The following is a 19126-nucleotide window of genomic DNA, read 5'->3' as shown; positions in this document are numbered from 1 at the left end:
ATACACAAAAACAATCAACGCAGAATTCAATTGTCTCCCATCTTGCAACAAGGTTTACATGAAATATTGAACACAGAAGCACTAGGTACTGCAAACATAAATAACTTAATTACTGTGCACTCTGAGAGCTGTATCAAAGCGGATGTACATGGAGGCAAGAGGACCGTAATTAAGTTTCCTCTGTAATGCAACGCGATGTTAGAAAATTCATTTCACATGTAATATATTGCATTTGTGAATGAGATAGTTTGTAGCACAGATTTTAGGTTTTGGTTAGATGTTTAGATTAATTCTTTGTTGGCAATTTTGATTTCCTGAAATAGCAAGATTCTCAAAAATAATAGAATCAGCAAGATTCTATTATTTTTGACGGATGGAAAACGAGAGAATCACTTTCCCATTTAATTGTATTATTTATTAATTGACAAAAAATTTATTTGGAGCTTAAAAGCAATTTGACTTTAATTGAAACGCTTATGTATTGTTTGTATTGTTATGAAAAGTTTAAATACATAATACAAGTTTTCGAATATAAAGATTGTGTGATTTACAATTGCAACTGTCCTTGGTAGTTACATAATAGCAAATTAACTAGTAGGTACCTAAACTATGCAATTTGCTATATTGAGTGGTACTTTTTTATATCCCTAATGTTTATTAGTTCGTCAAATAATGCGTGACTTTCAGGCATAATTTCAAAAAACATGCATTTATCATTAGGTAATTAAAATACGTGTAATGCGAATATTATGAAAAAACAAGTTTATGTAACTCACGTATTTATAAATCGACATGAAATTATACACAAAATATAATGATACATTTATTTTAGTATATAACTCAGGTTATACGCATAGTACTAAAATATTCCCGCCTACATGATATCATCATATATAATATTTCGCGTTGAACGACATTTGCTTTGAATAATATGGCAGGCGTGCACAAATAAATTGCATAACATTTTTATCATACAAATGTACCGCCTACATTTGGACTTAAAGATAAAACACAAGTGCTACATGATTTTAAATAATATATGATGTTTGTGACAAAGATTCAGAAAAAATAACGATAACACTTATTACTATTTTTACTGTTAAAAACCTTTTTTATGTTAGTAAGCTTATTACAGCAGCAATAATAACGAAGGGAAAAAAAGAAATATGTTTCATAACATGTATTTTGGTTTAAAATAATTCTATGTACCTTCAACCGTCTATAGATTGATCGAAAAACACACAATAATAATCGAAGATAGACGCTGATTCGAAATACATTAACAATTTCGTGCGTAAATGAGGGCCAGAATCAAAAGCATAGGATAAGAGAGAGACGTTCAAGCCTGTAGCCTATAAACTGCATCAATAAAGCTTAGCCAAATCGTATCCTACTAATATTATACATGCGAAAGTTTGTAAGGATGTGTGTGTCTTTGTTACTCACGCAAAAACTTCTAAATCGATTGCAATCAAATTTGGCACGTAGATAGCTGGACAACCAGAATAACTTATAGGCAACTTTATACCCCGAAATTCCGGATACGGACTTACGCGGGTCAACCACGGGGCGCAGCTAGTACTCAATAATAGTAATATTTTTTCATTTATGTAAAGTATGACCCAGAAATGGCAGGTAAGTATAAAAGGCGGCACTTCAATAAAGTTCACACAAAAGACAGGATGGATGTCATCGACGATCAATCGTCTTCCCCATCTTCCTATATTGTGAGAAACATAATGGAATTTAGGTCAATATAAGCCTTTTACTGGATGAAGAGCGTTTCTGACAGTCATGCTTGAAATCTTAATGCGATAAACTTTTCGTTTATAAAGATGCATGTAAAATTCTTGCGAAAGCCTTCCTTGTATAATTTCCTCAGGGTTTTCAAATCAAAACGTTTATTTTTTTATTTTTATTTAATCGTAGTTTGTACCTGGTTTTCAATTGAACAGCCAAATGACATCATCACTGTGAAAAAAATATAATAAATACATAAATAATTCTGTTTAGTTTTTAAGCATGAAATGCTGAACGGAATGAATTAAATTTTCTGAAATACATACAAGACATACGAAATATTAAAAAAAAATCTAGGTTTTTTAAACGAAACAAAACTGAATGTACATAAGTATGCTATACGGGGCATATATTTGTATGCTATATTGAATACAATGACCGCCTCCTTGGCACAGTGGTTAACGCGTGAGCGTAAAATCGAGGGGTCCTGGGTTCAATTCCCGGTGGGGACGCACAAAAAAAAATGTCTCGGTCTGGCAGGACACAGAAGGCTGATCACCTACTTGTCCGCAAAGAAAATCGGTCAGTGAAACAGGTGTACATTATCTGCCCCATACCCCAGTAGGGGGCACGGGACTTCACTTTTTATATTGAATACAAGTGAATAAATCGTTGAAAGCGAGACAGCTAGTAAAAACATACCTTATATTGAGATTAAGAAAGAGTTAGTTAGGCGTGTATAATAAAAACAAAATAGAAACTTCAGTGTCATCATGCCGGACCTTATGTTTTGCAACAGCTCCACAAATGGTGGAGTTGCGAGATGTGGGTTTTACACGCGATATTGTCATGTTTCTGTTTATATTTTGAGATTTTCCTTTGATTTTTATTGTCATTGCAATACAGGGAAACATCTGGGCCCGTCTCGAAGGTTCCATTTATCCGTGTTGTGGGATGGAGGGACAAAATTTTAAGTACAAGATGGCGCAACAGATATTCATACTGAATACTACAGCAGAAGGTTTGCAGAAGTACTAGACCAAATATCCAATAGTAAAAATTGTATTAGCCCAGTAAATGTTTAGACATAGAAAATTTAAAGCAAGATAATACTGGTTGATAAAAGCATTTTGATATTGTAAATAAATTGATAAAAAAGAACTTCAAAACAAATATTATATTTAAAAAAAAACACATTAATTGACGTTATGACAACTTTTATATGCATTTGCGATGAAGATTTTAAACACTTTATCACACATAACAAAATACTATACTAGACTTTGTGTTATGATTTTATAAAACATTCTGTAGGTTAGAGCACCTAACTATCTACAATTTTTTTTTGTATAAATCGTGTTTAAGATATATTGGATATATTAAATTTATTTTTGGTATCTTGTATTAATGTTTTCACACAGTATATAGCTGTAACGTGTATTTAAATAATGTATTAAAGTGTGCTTCAGTAATGTGTTTTAATGCCATGCATGTTTAAGCGTTTATAAGGATTGACACTAGATGGCGCAGCGTGAAATGTCTAGGATATAGATTAGTCAATTATTTAAAAGAACTGTACAAAGAAATAGCATTTACTTCAGTAATATTGATAAATGGATTTTCTAGAAAGCTTTGGCAAGTACTATACATTAATTCAATATACTCTTGCATTTATACATACAAGAAGTGTTTTTTTTCAACCGACTTCGAAAAAAGAAGAATGATCTGAATTCATCAGTATTACCTTATTTGTTTCCTCATAACTTTCTACTGGATGAACTGATCTAGAAATGACAATTTGAAGGCGATTTCATTTTTATTAAAAAAAGTATTTAGTATTCCATTGCACCAACTTAACTGCTCCTTATAGATCATCAGAACTGCAATAGCTTATAATTTTGAAATTATTGTGAGGAAATAGGGCAAGAAACAATTAATTTGTGTGGGTACATTTTGGCCTATTAATGGCAACAATATGTGAAGTTATTGCAGTGTCAATATTATATACATTTAAAAAGGGGCAAAAATAACAACTGTGAGTAAGTTAAAAATGTTATCAAAATATTAAAGTAAAAAGGATAAAGTTTCGTTTTACTGATGATGTGATTTAATCCTTGTAACCGTATTTCATAACACAGATCTCTCTCAATCTGGGACGTACTTATTATGCATTTACGGATGGTACAAACCACAATACAATGAATCATAGAAGTGGCCCTTTTAAAATCTGAATATCATCAAAGATTTGATGCGCTCCCCTCTGATTGTTTGAAAGTAAAAGCAAGAACCAAAACGCGCGCGCCGCATAACGCGCCATGAAAGTGAGCGCGAAACACGTTTTTTTCAAATTCAAAAAAATTCCATCTGACAGACACCTCAACATTCCCTCCAAAACCACACGGTGCATTTTTGACATAACATTTTTTTTTTTTTAATTTTTCTTTTGGTCGTGGCGTTGAACTTGCCTGTGAGTGCAGAGCCCCCGTTTCATAAGTGATTATACGATGTTACAAACGTTCGTAGTGAAAGTGTAGTGACGTAAACATTAGATCAGACGTTATGGCGGACATTGTGCGTTTAGGGAAGTGCCGTGCCATAGATACAGTTTTTTTTATTGTTTTTGGTAAGTTGACCTCCATTTTGTCGCAACTGTAATCTATGTTAAAAAAATGCTTTCCTATTTATTTTATGTTACCACAAATCCTTAAAACTTAAAAAATATATGCTGTTATCATAGAAAAGCACGAGGAATTTTTTATTGAAAAGAAAACAAATGGACACGTTTAAATAGAAAATATTAACGTAGGCAAAAGTTGCATATAAGAGTGAAAAGAATTGTTCACAAAAATGTCTAGCTCTTTTTTTTCCAGGTTTAGGCTAATTTACAGAATACAAGCCACTAGCGCCATTTCGCTAAAACAGAACAATCATTTTTTTTTAATTAATCTTTCATCTAATTTTAATAAACATGTTTTTTTACCAAATAAGTGTGCCAAATAACATCTTAATTAGTAAGCATGATGAACATATTATTACTTTTTTATTCTTATTATTCAAAGGGAACCTATTAGCGTTCCATAAGCAATAGCTTTTATCTATTTTTAAAAGATAATAATGTAACTTTTGTTATTTATTCTCTCTGTCTTCATTATCTACTCCCACACACGCCCTCACTGTTCCTTTGTAAGCGTAAAGTTTCCTTCGAGATATTTTTCACACAATACAATTTTAATGCATATTCCATGAACGTACATAAAACTAGCTTTCGCTCGCAGCTTCGTCCGTGTGATCAAAATAAATTTGGTACAGATTTTCATCCCCTGTTTTATCCACTTGGGGTCGAATTTAAATATAAAAAGACTTTCTTAGGGTAAGCGTACGCCATAGTAGCTATCTCCATGCCATATTTCAACCCGATCGGTCCAGTAGTTGGGGCTGTGCGTTCATTGATCAGTCACACTTGCATCTCATATATTAACATACATAAGCATATATAGAGAAGAGAATGCAACTACAAAAATAGAAAAGACTGTTTAAAGTCGGTGAAAAAGGTATAAAAATTAAGCCTCTGGGTGGTAGGTATAACTTTCCTTACGTTACGAAATAACTTGGCACTTTGTCCATTTGTCCATTTTTGTAATTAAACACTCTACAGTGAAAGTGACACCTACTTTTCGTTCAAATTCGTTGCCAAATAAGAAGAAAGCCTAATTTGGTGAGAGCTCCAGTTTTTATGTAACTAATTCTATTATAATATACAATTTCTACGCGAGACTTTTAGGAATGATGATTAAGCTTCTGGCTTAATCATCATTTTTTTTTTTGATTCACCATTTAAAGATCTCAGGATACATTCAGAAGATATTATTTCAAAGCCTTCCAGAAGTACAACAGAATTAAATTCAAAAGATGACTCCAAACACAATTTTTTCGTTGAAATATGTCGACCTAAATAAATTTTTAGAATACGTCATCTCAATAAAATACAGATTGTAAACATAATCGCATGAATGATTATGAATTATTATAATATACTTGAATTTACATGATACAGATAATATACAAGTACTAAAAAAAATAGCGCAATACATGTATATAAAATAAGCAATAAATAAAACCCATCCAAACGCCGACCTGCCAAACGTAACTTACCTCGCGTGATCAACTCAACACATTATGTCACTTGCAAGATTTAGTAATCGTAGCAAATTGACTAGTCAAACAGGGTTCTCGACAATAACATTTTATACATTTTGGTACAGAATAAAAAGTAATATCAATTGTTGGCTATTTAAATTACTTTTTGAGGCATAAAGGTATATTGAATGATGTCTCTTTTAAGAATACTTATGGTGAATCTCACGAGAGTTATTCAAATTAGTGTGTTATTATAAATTGCTTTTTATTGAATATAGTTGTGATTTAATCATAATAGACATACATCAATTCATAAGGGAATGTTCCTTCCCTCATATTTGTAACGAAGTTAGGCAATAAAATAAGAACGAAAATGTGAGTCCTAAAAAAATAAATTCTTTCTTGGCATCCCTGAAAGTGAGTCACTGACCGGTTCGGTTATGTCGTGAACAACAATTAAAGACGAGTATTTAATAGATTTATTGATCAACAATTTGAGATGCGTTATCATAAATATTCATCGATAATTATGGTGCGTCTACTAATTTGACCAATATTGTAATATTTCGTTTAGAAAACAATAATTTCTAAACGCTAGTAACTAGTAATATTAGATAATGTCTAAAGATTTTTTCTCGTGTCCTTTATTTGATAAATATTAAATAACCCTTAAATGATGTCTTTATTTTTTTAGTTGGGTGTTATGTAAACTAACGTACATTTTAATTATTATTTGAGAAGAAAAAAAATACATGTTTATTACTCTATTAAATAACTATTATCTTACTCAACCCGCATAATACTAAATATAAATTCCAATGACAAACTTGTGACCTACCTACATTGTTTACAGTTTCAGTAAACATTATAAAACAACATTAAGAAAAAAACATATTTATGCCTTCAATGTCCCGTTTTATTCAACCTTATAATTCCAATTAACAAAAATACAGTAACCAATACGGATTACGTAGCTTATTATCGACTAACTGTCGTGCTCAAAAAGCTTATATGTAGCCTTCATTACTGAAGGCATCCGTAGCTTCTCGATTCTCACTCCAGCTCAAATTAAGTTTAAAATTTAGGCCAGGTTCGTTGACTCGGAAAGGGAACAAAAGAAATGAAGGAGCCGGTTTAAAATCACGCGGCGATAATGTTGTATTTCGGAATTATTGCAGTGTACGGTACAGGGCTTTATTTTCTTTGCATATTCATAATTTAAGTGTGACTTTCGTGTTGGTGATTTTTGGTTCACTTAAGCGGTGTTATTGAACTTTGTATAGTGGTATTCGTATTTTGTTTATTTTTTCAACGTTTGTAAATGTAACGTTTGTAAATTATCGAAATACATTTATGTTTTGATAGGAAGCTACTCATTGTGTAAAATAGACAAAATAATATTGAGAACCTTCACTCTTTGTAAAGTCTATAAATAATAAACAAAAACATGCATTTTCTGTACACAATTCTAAGGTTACTCTTTCTTACCACACGCACTAAAAATTACTGTGTCATTGTATTGAACCGGATTGAAGAAAAGTTATGCCACATCCGTTTACATTGTCTGACTTATGTAAGATTCGATATATTAACATAAACACAATACCGAGACATTCAGTTCCTGAAATATATTGTGTAATAGCAGTCTTATGATTTAACAATTGAATTATGTTTATTTTGAGATAATAATAAAGGCTTTATGAGTGAACAATGGATTGAATTTTAAAAGCTGTTTCGTGAATGCCTATGCAGGTCAGACATATTCTAACGAATACGCAAACACAGAAGTGTAGGACGACATTGCGCGAATGTTTGCAGGCATGCGATGTGTGTTTTATTATAATATTATAAGTATTATAACTCTATGATAATTGAACATTGAGTAAAATAAAGTAGTTGACACATGCACTTCAGGTATCACTGAGTGAAATAAAATAGCTAACTATGCATTTTAGGTATAACTCATTGTACTAGACAAACCCTCAGTTGTAAAAAGTTCCCAGTCTCAGGTACGTTTGATATCAAAGCTAGATGTATCAAAGACTTCATTGATCAAACTAATTTTCAGTAACTAGGTGTCGATTTACGATACGCAAAACTTTTTCACGTACAAAACTTCTCGATTGTTAGCACAATCTAGCCTCTAACAGAACCTCTATTGTTGAAATTATATATGTGGATCTGACGATTTCCAAAAGTCTAAAAGTCGAAGGTAACCGTCGCTTTTGTTTTAAAGTAACAAGTTAATTATTCATACTGTTTCACATAAAAATTATTCTTATATGTACGGAACACTTAGTGTCGCGAATCCGTCTCGCTTAGAAACTAAGATTAACAAAGACATTGTCCTCCAAATTACGCTTTGATCCAGTCCTCCACTCTAGAATTACGAACCACAAGACTATTTTTCTGTGTTTTTGTCCAAATGACAAACACCAAGTCATCACGGAATGATAGAAGTGCGTTATAGAGAAAACTCTTTTAGAATTGAGAGCGTGCATCGACAGCCTAAGCTATAATAACAAGGAGCTGAACGACCTACTTAGTTTCTAAGTCATTTCGCTTATCTAACGACATCCAAGATTCGCAGATTAGTAGACCGCATTCTAGCATGCGGAGTGACGTCAAACACTTTCACTTAAGATGTCAATGAGTCAGGGGATAAGGCTGTATTGCACAAACTCTTGAATCTTGACAAATGACGTATACTGTAAACAAATACTCTTAGGTCGTAGCGTATTTTTTATCGACGTCCCAAAAACCAAGGAGCGTCTCGTCGGAGACTTACAACGGATTGACATGATTATTTTTTGTATTCGAATTTAGAATGGTGCCTTCAGGGAAGTCAGTGCCCTTTTTTATACAAAAGAATAATTGGAAGTAGTATTATTTGTAGTATATTAGGTTACCTTAAAACACTTTGAAATTGTTGCCATAGTTAGTACTATGTAGTATGTAGTAGTATATAGTAAAAATTGAAAATTTATATTACCTCTACAAATGGATTGTCGACTTGAAATTGGGAAGAGATTAAAAAAGGACTGGGAAGGGGAAGGAAAAGGATCTGGGCCTCCGGCCCACTCACCGAGCGAAACACAGCAGAATGCTGTTTCACGCCGGTCTTCTGTGGGGGTGTGGTACTTCCCCGGTGCGAGCTGGCCCAATTCATGCCGAAGCGTGCTCGACTACCACAATGTTGTCAATCTAATAACTTTATTTTAGTTTTAGTTATTCTATTAGTATTATAATTCATTTTATGTCTTATTATAAAACAAATAATTAACACGGACCCAAAAAGAACCTTTAACATGGCACAGTTATTTATACTTTTGTACTAACTGCAATGTTCTCAAATTATACTGAGACAAATCCACTGCACATTTCTCCTTTCATTAAATCGAATTTCAAGTCACGTTTAGACCACAATTTTATAATGTACCTTCCAATGAATAGTCACTAGGCTAAAATAAAACGAAAACTAATAAAATACATAGTGCATGATGCATTGTACTTTGCTCAATCAGATATATCCATTAAGTTTCACTTAAACGCTTAATAAAAGAGAAATCTGAATACGGAGAACAAAACCTTCGCTGCAATTAAAGCTTAGTCACTACACACCAAAACCAAAATTGATAAATTATATCTGGAGTTCATGAAACAAATTAAAAACATATTTTTTTTTTAAAAAGCTTTAAAGCGCTAGCAAACATTTACTTCCCTTTTTTATTTTTTTGGAAAAGTATTCCCAAAACTATCAGCCTTTAACTTATTTAAACTTATACTTAAATAACCGCAGAATATTCAGTTCTGTGTAAATAATAAAAATGGCTTTGAATGTAATTTTGGAAGCTAAAGTTCAATGAGAATGTATATCTGGGTTCAAATAAAAATCCAACTAATATTATAAATGCGATATTTTGTATGGATGTCTGTGTGTGTTTGTTGCTCTTTCACGCAAAAACTACTGAACCTATTGCAATGAAATTTGGTACGTAGACAGCTGGATAACTGGAATAACATATAGGCAACTTTTTATCCCGACTTATGCGGGTGAAACCGCGCGAAAACATTAATAATATCACGTACCCACTTACGTTATTTTGACACAACAGTTACTTATGAATGGAGTTACCTGTATTACGTATGCAACTGGGACACAAATTGCATACGAAATATATATTATGCGTAAGCGTATTTTCCAGAGGTCACAAGTTATGAAATAGACCTATTTCTTATCCAGTACACGCAATTATTTTTACTCATAATTCAATGAATTTATAATCAACGTATTTACCAGAGCACTCAATGCATCAGCTTAAGTAGTTCATTGGAAATGACGAATGAGAATCTTTAAGTATTATTGTATTTATTTATAGCATAGGGCAATGCTTAGATTATTTACAGGGTGTATCATTGGGAAATGATAATATGACCTTAAATTCATTATATTATACTTAATATTAGAAATTATAATATCCGAAATCTCCGGACGTAAATATAGAGACAACTAGCTGCGCCCCGCGATTTCACCCGCGTATGTCTCTATCCCGTAGGAATATCGGGATAAAAATTGCCTATATATTATTCTAGTTCTCCAACTATATACGTATAAAATTTCATTGCAATCGGTTCAGTAGATTTTGCGTGAAAGAGCAACAAACTCACACATATTCTTACAAACTGTCGCATTTATAATATTAGTAGGATTAACCAAAGCTGCATTCACACCTATTTTTTTGTTATACCTACAACGATTAACTTGCACTTCTTAAAGACATATAGTTAGCTAAATAAATATAAGTTCAAGACAAAAACCAAGACCTTATTCACTTTGCAATTTACAAACACCTGGTCACAGCGTCATTATTAACAATACAAAGAAAATTTTCGCGTTTCAAATTACGCAAGATGTAAATACCGTTTAACAATGGTCGACTTTCACATGTTTGCCGTTAAACGGGACGTGTTTACTCCATTTGTCAGTTAAAGCATCATTTATCATTATTATTTACTGCTATTTGGACATTGAGATAGAGATATTCCGTGGCGTCACTTGCTTAGTACCCGGCTAAAAGAAGCCTATGTGCAAATCCAGATTATTATCTATCTCTGTAAAAAAATTATTTGAGATCCGTACATACATTAAATTGTAACTAACAACTTCAAAGTACGTTTGTACTATTAAGCAGTAATAAAAGTAAAAATAATGAGCAGAAATTATACCTATTACGTATCTGTTATTTATATTTTTTATTACATTATTAAACAGCAATAACGTAATAAAGTATAAGTAACTTTGTATTAATTAAATAATAACTAGCTGTGATCCGCGGTTGAAACCGCGTAAGTCCGTATCCCGTAGGAATATCGGTATAAAAAGTGCCTATGTGTTATTTCAGTTGTCCAGCTATCTACGAAGCAAATTTCATTGCATTCGGTTCAGTAGTTTTTGTGTGAAAGAGTAACAGACGCACACATACATATGCATCCATCCTCACAAACTTTCGCATTTATAGTATTATTATTCGCCAATAGATGTCAGGAAGAGTCATAATAAATTGGGACTACTCAAACGCCTCCTATTTGTTAAAAAAGTAAGTTTAAGTCGATAAAACACGAATAAAACACGAATATGACATTTTCTAAAAATGATTCCTAGATAGATCGATTTATCGCCCCCGAAACCCCCTATATACTAAATTCCATGAAAATCGTTGGAGCCGATTCCGAGATTCCAATTATATATATATTGAATACAAGAATTGACTCGTTTAAAGATATAAGAAATAGTCATATTTCGCATGGATTAAGTCGTGGAATGAAAAAATTGGGTCATATAACAAACATCCAGTTTTTACGAATGTTTCATCCAAATTACTTGTATTTAATTCGATGATATATATATATATGACTAACGTTGCGATTCAATATGTATCGTTTAATTATATAATGGGAACGCTGTCGTTAAATAACATTATTCGTTTTTTCAGGTACCTCATTAATCGCACAACAAATTAGATGTCAACAGACCGCTCTCCACCCGGGTAGGTACGCATCAATTTTACTTTAAAGAATATAATCTAATGCTTAAATTTCCCACAAATACATTCCTCATTTACTAAAAATAGAGTTATAAAATGTCTATAAAAATTTACAATGAAACGTAAACATTATAGCTAATGTCATGACAAAAACTACTTATATTTTCTATTATGAAGTATCTAGTGAATGCACATGCCTACATGTACCTACTGATAATGGTCAATTATTTTTCAGTCTCCTTCAGACGGATAACGGATGAAATAAAACCATACCTACAAAGGCACACGCACTGGAATCAATATTCCGTACCAAGAAAAAGATCTTCAGACTCGACACAATATTACCAAAATAACCCCTATAGTCAAGCATATTACCATGAAAGAGAATACATGTCACCAGACCCCAACCACGAACAATACCCTCAATATTATGATGGTAGATCATCAGTAGATTTAATTCATTCAGAAAGGATACAAAATCCAAACGATGGTAGACTACTCTCAGATTCGGCATTCACAAGAATATCTGAAACTCTGGGAGCAATCAACACAGTTGGACATTATCTCGTCGATGTGGTCAATGATAATAATGATCGAAAAGAAACCGATTCTAACCTCCAGCAATTACCACAAGCTCTCTACACGATAAGTAAAAATGTTCTCGGGCGCAACGTAACCGATAAAATAGCGCCTATAGTTAAGAAAGCTTTACCTAGAGTTTTACCAGATGCTCCTATAACAAAAATAGCAACAGCTAATTTGAACGAGAATGACTCACGGTCGTGTACTACACCTGAAGGAGAGAATGGTGTGTGTGAAGATCTGAGTAACTGCCCACAATTGCTCCTAAACCTTATTAATCTCAGGGAATCATTGTGTTTCAAAGACCTATTTGTACCCGGAGTATGCTGCCCACATGACGCAGTTGTGCCTTCAACTACAGCGGTTGAAAAGCCTGTGTTAGCTACAACAAGTAAACCGACTTACTTGGTTCCTGTAACGACTCAGAGGCCTGTCACTTTGACCACCAAGAAGCCAACAACGAAACCTTCAGCTGTTTTGGTTCTGACAACGAAGAAACCGAAAACTACTGTCACTACTCCAAAACCAACCAGGCCCACTACAGTTACGACTTCGAAACCACCGTCTACTACATCTTTTTATACAGTAGCACCGCCCGTTATAGCTAATTACTCCAACATCGTTGATGTTAACGGTATGTTATACCTATTTGTTTCCATGTGTAATGTATACAAATATTTATTATTAACGTTATAACTTATTGTGTTATTTCCATATTTAACATTTAACAAACTTTATCTAGACCTTACTAGTGCTATTCAAATATTGCCTAAATAAGAAGTTGTTTCATAAATTAAGTAATGTACTCAACAATAGATTTCTTAAAGAAATTAATATGGTCGGTTTCCCAACACCTTAATCCAAATTAAAAAGTCAAATAGACGATCGAGGACACAATCGGCAAATAGTGAAAACGGACTCTAAATCTATTCCTTATTCAGATGAATATGACATAATTTTCCAGATTGCGGTCAACGTGAGGACGAAGGAGGTCGTATAGTTGGTGGAACTGAATCCAAACCTGGCGCCTGGCCCTGGATGGCAGCTATCTACTTGCACGGGAACAAGAGGAGAGAGTTCTGGTGCGGGGGCACTCTGGTGGGGCGAAAACATGTGCTCACAGCTGCTCATTGCACAAGGGACTCGAAACAAAGGCCGTAAGAATAGCTTTGTAATTTAAAAAGAATCATTTAATCGGTGGCAATAGTAATTCGAATAAAACTTAAAAATAAAAGTAGAAAGATTGTATAAGCAAAAAAGCACCACTTATATTAAGACCACTTTCGTATATTTAATTAGTTGATAAAATAATAAATACTAAGCTGCAAAAGCTATAGGATGTTCTTAAATAAATCAAGGATTCGTAGAACTAACCTGAAACATAAGATTTATAAAATGGTAACATATTAACTGTATTTATTTATGGTGGTATTATATCCATTTATTTGACTACCATCCGGCACACATTAATTAAAGTTTAATTAGTTATTAGCTTATTAGTTTTATAAAATTAACACATGACGTACGTTGCTACGTAAGATGTTGTGTTTCTAGAACCTACACATATAACTACTTCAACTCTCTCATTGTTGAAGTAAATGTGTAGAACGTGTTTCTATCACAATAGCGTTTAATTGAAGAAGAAAGAGAGTTTATTTGATTGTTTGTTTCTAAGAGTAAATATCAGCTACTGGTATGAACTGTTTTTTTGTGAATATTTAATATGTATTTAAAAAAAAATTATAACATAAAAATTGGGGTAGAATATCAAACGAAATGTTATATTTTTTTTTTTGCAGATTAACAGCTAATATTATTCATAATATAAAGGGAATGTTAATATTCTTTATCGCATAAAACGTATATTTGCAGATTCCCAGCTCGCCAGTTCAGCGTGCGGCTTGGTGACGTAGATCTGTCACGTGACGACGAACCGTCCCGCCCCGTGACGCTGCGCGTGACAGCGGTGCGCGCGCACGAGCAGTTCTCTCGGGTCGGCTTCTATAACGATATCGCCGTTTTGGTTCTAGCTGGTTAGTATATACACAGACAATATAATAAACTATAATATAAAAAAATAATAAACTATAATAGACAATATAAAAAACTAGTACAATAACGTATAGTTTTAAATAATCTGTAGAATTGCCTTATTTAGACAAACCTTTACCTTTAATTTATAAACTAAAATATAACCAGAGACGATGAAAATATTCAATATAGAGCTTATTAAAGCGCTGCTTAATGAATAAGTGGCTTTATGTATATCGATCTGTTAGGTAATCCATCATATACAAGACATAATGAGGTCAATTACATAACTCAAGTCTTTAATTAACATTACCAAAATTCGTTTACAGAAAACGTCCAAAAATCAAAATACGTGATACCCATCTGTCTTCCGCACGGCGAACTCGCCCGCAAGCATTTCGACGGTTCAGTCGCCACCGTAGTGGGCTGGGGGACCACCCGGTACGGTGGGGGGGAGAGCTCTAAGCAACTAGAAGCTAAGTTACCAGTATGGAGGAACGAGGAATGCGACCGGGCGTACTTTCAGCCGATTACTGATACGTTCCTGTGCGCGGGATACGCGAGGGGCGGGGTTGATGCGTGTCAGGTAAGGTTAAGATCTGTTATAGATAAAAAAGATCAGGCCTACCGTTCATGGCATGGCATGGCATTACGTATACCTGTAGTGATTAGATGCTAGTAAATCCTCTATTCCGATTGTTTCGGACAAATAAGTTAGCTCTATATGTGTATATAATAAGAAAAATTAAAAAAAAAGTAGAGCACTTTTTGTAGAGAACAATATCAATGATTTTATCAATAGCCAATACATATTTAAATTCACACTACCTCTCCTTCGATCTAGTTATACTTTGACAAAATCTGAAAAAGTTAGCAATAAAATAAAGTAAGAGTTGTAAAATAGCAATATTAAGAAAAATTTAACGTGATCTTTTTTCACAGGGAGACTCGGGCGGTCCGCTAATGTTGCAAGCAAACGGTCGCTGGACTCAAATTGGAGTCGTTTCGTTCGGAAACAAGTGTGGCGAGCCTGGCTACCCGGGAGTCTACACACGTGTGACACACTACCTCGGTTGGCTGCAACAGAACTTAACTTAAACATTAAATTTAATTGATATACCTTAATTTATAAATTTTATTATTTTTCGATGTGGAAGGAATTTTACAGTCTATTATAATGATTTTTAATTTATATAATTTAGAAATAAAATGAAACAGTCTGCAAATACCAATTCTACTATTTAACATTAAGTTTATATTTAATAAATATTCATTTAGAAGTCATAAATTAAGAAATTAAATGCTTCTTTAGACTGATGTTTAATTTATTTATCTGATCTATGTTTCATTTTATTGTCTTACTGGAATAATCGACTATTGATGCGGAAGTCATTACTTAGTGAAATACTAAGATTAAGGATCATTTTCTTATGGTGTAATGTATATTTGTAAATTTGATTGAATAAAAAATTGTGATATTAAATCATTGCTTTCATTGATGATGATAAATTCTAATTATGTTTTCATTGTCTTATAAATTTGGGGTAGATAAAAAATTGATGAGAAGAATAAAGGAAACGGTAAGGAAATGAATACTACAACTAAACACAGTAGCTACTATTCAGTTTCTATAGAAAAGAGCCGGCAAGAAATTCTAAAGTTGCTCTTAAAAAGATAATGTAAATTTTATACTTTAATTCTACAGATGTAATATGTACATAACAATAATGCCAAAATAACGTCAGGTGGCGCTTAAACGACAGCACTCTATGGATTTCCTTCTTCCATATATTCCAATATGTACATAACAATAATGCCAAAATAATGTCAGGTGGTTCTTAAACAAGAGCTTTCTATGGATTTCCTTCTTCCATATATTCATTAATGCTAGAAAAGGCTCTCTGAACTATTAAATTTTTAAAATAGTTTTTGAATTTAGTATCACAAAGCTGTTATATGAGGAATTCAATTGCAAAAGCGTATACCTTGTCCTTGTCTTATAAATGATTTTTTTACTTTTTGCTTCACTAATTCGGGAAACAGTAATTTCAATTTTTTTATCGTTCCTTGTGTCATAAATACTTTTGCGTATAAGTCGGTATTATCGTGTACGTGTAAAATGTTGTTAATGTATACTGTGACGGTACAGTAAGGATACCAGTATTTTTAAAAAGAACTCTTAGTGAGCCCCAAGCACAGAAATTATATAGATTGCTCATTCTTAAGCATCATGCATGAAGAAACAATATAACAAATTTTAAAGTTTGATCCGATATGTCATTGTCATATGACAATGACTTATGACACAAACATTTGACACAATTTGAAAACGCATGACGTGATGACTGATGCCTTCAAATTTCAATGTTGATAAAATTTTGTAAATAAGATGTATTTATAATTTAAACTTAATTAATAAACAAAACAGTTATCAATAAACATATGTGGTTGATATAATTAAGTCGGAATTGAATACTTTCGAAGTGAAATAATAAATAATAATGATGAAATATTCAACATCTCCTACCCCTACGAATTATCCTAGAAGCACTTCACCACTACCTGCACCAGCAAACTATCAGCCCACAACAGCTAGTGCAGCAGTAAAACGATACAAATATTTGCGCAGATTGTTCAAATTCAATCAAATGGACTTTGAATTCGCTGCGTGGCAAATGGTTTACTTATTTGTATCGCCTCAAAAAGTGTTTCGGAACTTCAACTATAGAAAACGTAAGTTTCCTTCTATTGGAACTAGCTATCATAAATTCCTTATAACTAAGTTAGGCTAAGGATTATTTATTTTCTTTTTATTTTCTTATTATATTTATAATATCTTGCAATAGCACAGTTGATTGTAATACCTTATGTAATTACCAAAGAATGTTCCCTCATTTTATTACTTCATTTTTACATATTTCATTTTCAGATACAAAATCACAGTTCGCGAGAGATGATCCTGCGTTTCTTGTTTTACTTAGTGTCTGGCTCTTTTGTGAGTAATTTATTTTATTTTATAAATAATATTTAATGTATTTATTAAATTTATATTATTAACTAACACAATAAACTTTAACATTTTTATGTTTAAATCATCCACTAGAGAGTCAAGTCGAACTTTTATATATTTCACTCAAAGAATATAACATTCCATCAAACTCAAACCTAAAAACTTTTTAATTCATTAAAAAATGACTGAAGTTTACCAGCACATTTTATGAGTGTTACAAGTAATATAATAACTTTATACTTTATTATAATCTATCAAGAGTAAGTTGAACTTATGACACTAAAGCATACAAAGCTAAAAAAATGGCTAGTCACCTATCCAATTTACGACCATGGCAACTGTTGCTTAGCTATAATTTTTGTTTTATTTTAACTGCAGGTAGATTGATTAGGTTCTCAAATAATAATGATCATAAAATTATGTGGATGTAAACTTAAAAAAATTAAATACCTTTGTTATATTTCCAGTATCTTCAGTATGTTTCGCTTTAGCAATGGGACTCACATTGGGACAAACAGCATTGTTTGTGCTCTATGTTGTGTTTGTGGACTTTATTGGCTCTGGCATAATCATGTCCACAGTACTTTGGTAAGTGCAATATATTCAGTACAAAATTTTATTTAGTCACAATACAAAAATTGTTATTATAATTAAAGAAAACCCCAAAACAACTCTTCGGTTTCTATTTTAATGGTGATTTTATATGAAAAAAAAAATTGCTTAATTATTTTTAATGAATATTACTTTTTATTATTAATTCTCTCAGTCCATAACTCGAGTAACACCAAAAAGTTAATACCCAGTCTTTTGGAAGGGCCTTTTGTGTTTAATGTGTTGTGGGACACCAGCGTCAGCCTGTCCATGACTGCACTATAGAGATACAGACCTGGGGCAGTTCATGACCAATGTAGGACTGTTGTAAAAATGGGAATAAATAAAACTTGGCTATGAAACAGGTTTAATGTTCTCGTTACTGGGTATTATTCAATATTATGATAAATGTTAGTGGAAGGGAGAGGGATCTAATATGAATCAAATGAGACCAATAAGTAGAACTTTATACTTACAACCTGTTTATTTACAGGTATGTTAGCAATAAGTACATGCGAGTGGACATCACCTCGCCAGACGTGGAGTGGGGTTACGCATTTGATGTGCACATCAATGCTATGTTCCCCCCACTATCTCTATTGCATTGTTTTCAAATACTTTTATTTAATAGTAAGTACTTTTCTATATGGCCTCCTTGGACACAGTACAAAGATGTACATGTTTAGTTTACAAGAGACTTTGTTGTACTGTTTGTCAATAGTTTATTATTTTTATAATTGGAATATCAATTTAAAAAAAACTTATCGCAAATTGCCAACAAATAATTAAATATTCCAACCGACTGAGAGACCCAATGAAATAATTGTTTATTCCTAGTTGTTTTATAATGCTCAGAAGCCATTCAACTTTCGACTTGCACATTGTATCTTAGTTTAATCTTTACTGTTCTAAGTTTATTAATATACTTAGTCTGGCCATAAATACTGTTACACTTAATTATAAAAAAATATTACATTTGAATTTCGAATCT

General features: G+C 32.6%; 2 protein-coding genes across 3 annotated transcripts in view; both read left to right on the top strand.

Annotated features, from left to right (window-relative positions):
• Positions 1–4028: 4028 nt before the first annotated feature.
• Positions 4029–16017, top strand: LOC119839106 (proclotting enzyme-like). 2 transcript variants are annotated; one of them, XM_038365304.1, is made up of 7 exons: positions 4029–4363; positions 11871–11924; positions 12157–13137; positions 13468–13660; positions 14376–14536; positions 14864–15120; positions 15477–16017. In XM_038365304.1, the coding sequence occupies exons 1-7, from the start codon at positions 4300–4302 to the stop codon at positions 15630–15632; spliced, it is 1866 nt and encodes a 621-aa protein (XP_038221232.1). In that variant the 5' UTR covers positions 4029–4299; the 3' UTR covers positions 15633–16017. The 2 variants fall into 2 exon arrangements, with proteins under 2 accessions (XP_038221232.1, XP_038221233.1); XM_038365305.1 differs by having other exon boundaries at positions 4288–4363; positions 11871–11928.
• An 839-nt stretch (positions 16018–16856) lies between these two features.
• The window catches only part of LOC119839103 (protein unc-50 homolog), a 4319-nt gene continuing 2049 nt past the window's right edge, over positions 16857–19126 (top strand). Inside the window, exons 1-4 of the mRNA XM_038365300.1 lie at positions 16857–17267; positions 17464–17529; positions 18012–18132; positions 18629–18765. Coding sequence (XP_038221228.1) covers positions 17036–17267; positions 17464–17529; positions 18012–18132; positions 18629–18765 — 556 coding nt within the window. The 5' untranslated portion in view covers positions 16857–17035. The remainder of the gene's footprint in view (positions 17268–17463; positions 17530–18011; positions 18133–18628; positions 18766–19126) is intronic.

The sequence above is a fragment of the Zerene cesonia genome, unplaced genomic scaffold (assembly GCF_012273895.1).
Source record: "Zerene cesonia ecotype Mississippi unplaced genomic scaffold, Zerene_cesonia_1.1 Zces_u008, whole genome shotgun sequence".
Taxonomy (NCBI): domain Eukaryota; kingdom Metazoa; phylum Arthropoda; class Insecta; order Lepidoptera; family Pieridae; genus Zerene; species Zerene cesonia.
This window is presented reverse-complemented; position numbering and strand designations above follow the sequence as displayed.

Excerpts from the sequence above, each read along its gene's own strand:
- LOC119839106 (XM_038365304.1), top strand. The coding sequence starts at position 4,300 with ATGGCGGACATTGTGCGTTTAGGGAAGTGCCGTGCCATAGATACAGTT. Across the intron at positions 4,364-11,870 it reads AGTTTTTTTTATTGTTTTTG|GTACCTCATTAATCGCACAA; the intron begins GTAAGTTGACCT and ends TCGTTTTTTCAG. Across the intron at positions 13,661-14,375 it reads AGGGACTCGAAACAAAGGCC|ATTCCCAGCTCGCCAGTTCA; the intron begins GTAAGAATAGCT and ends GTATATTTGCAG.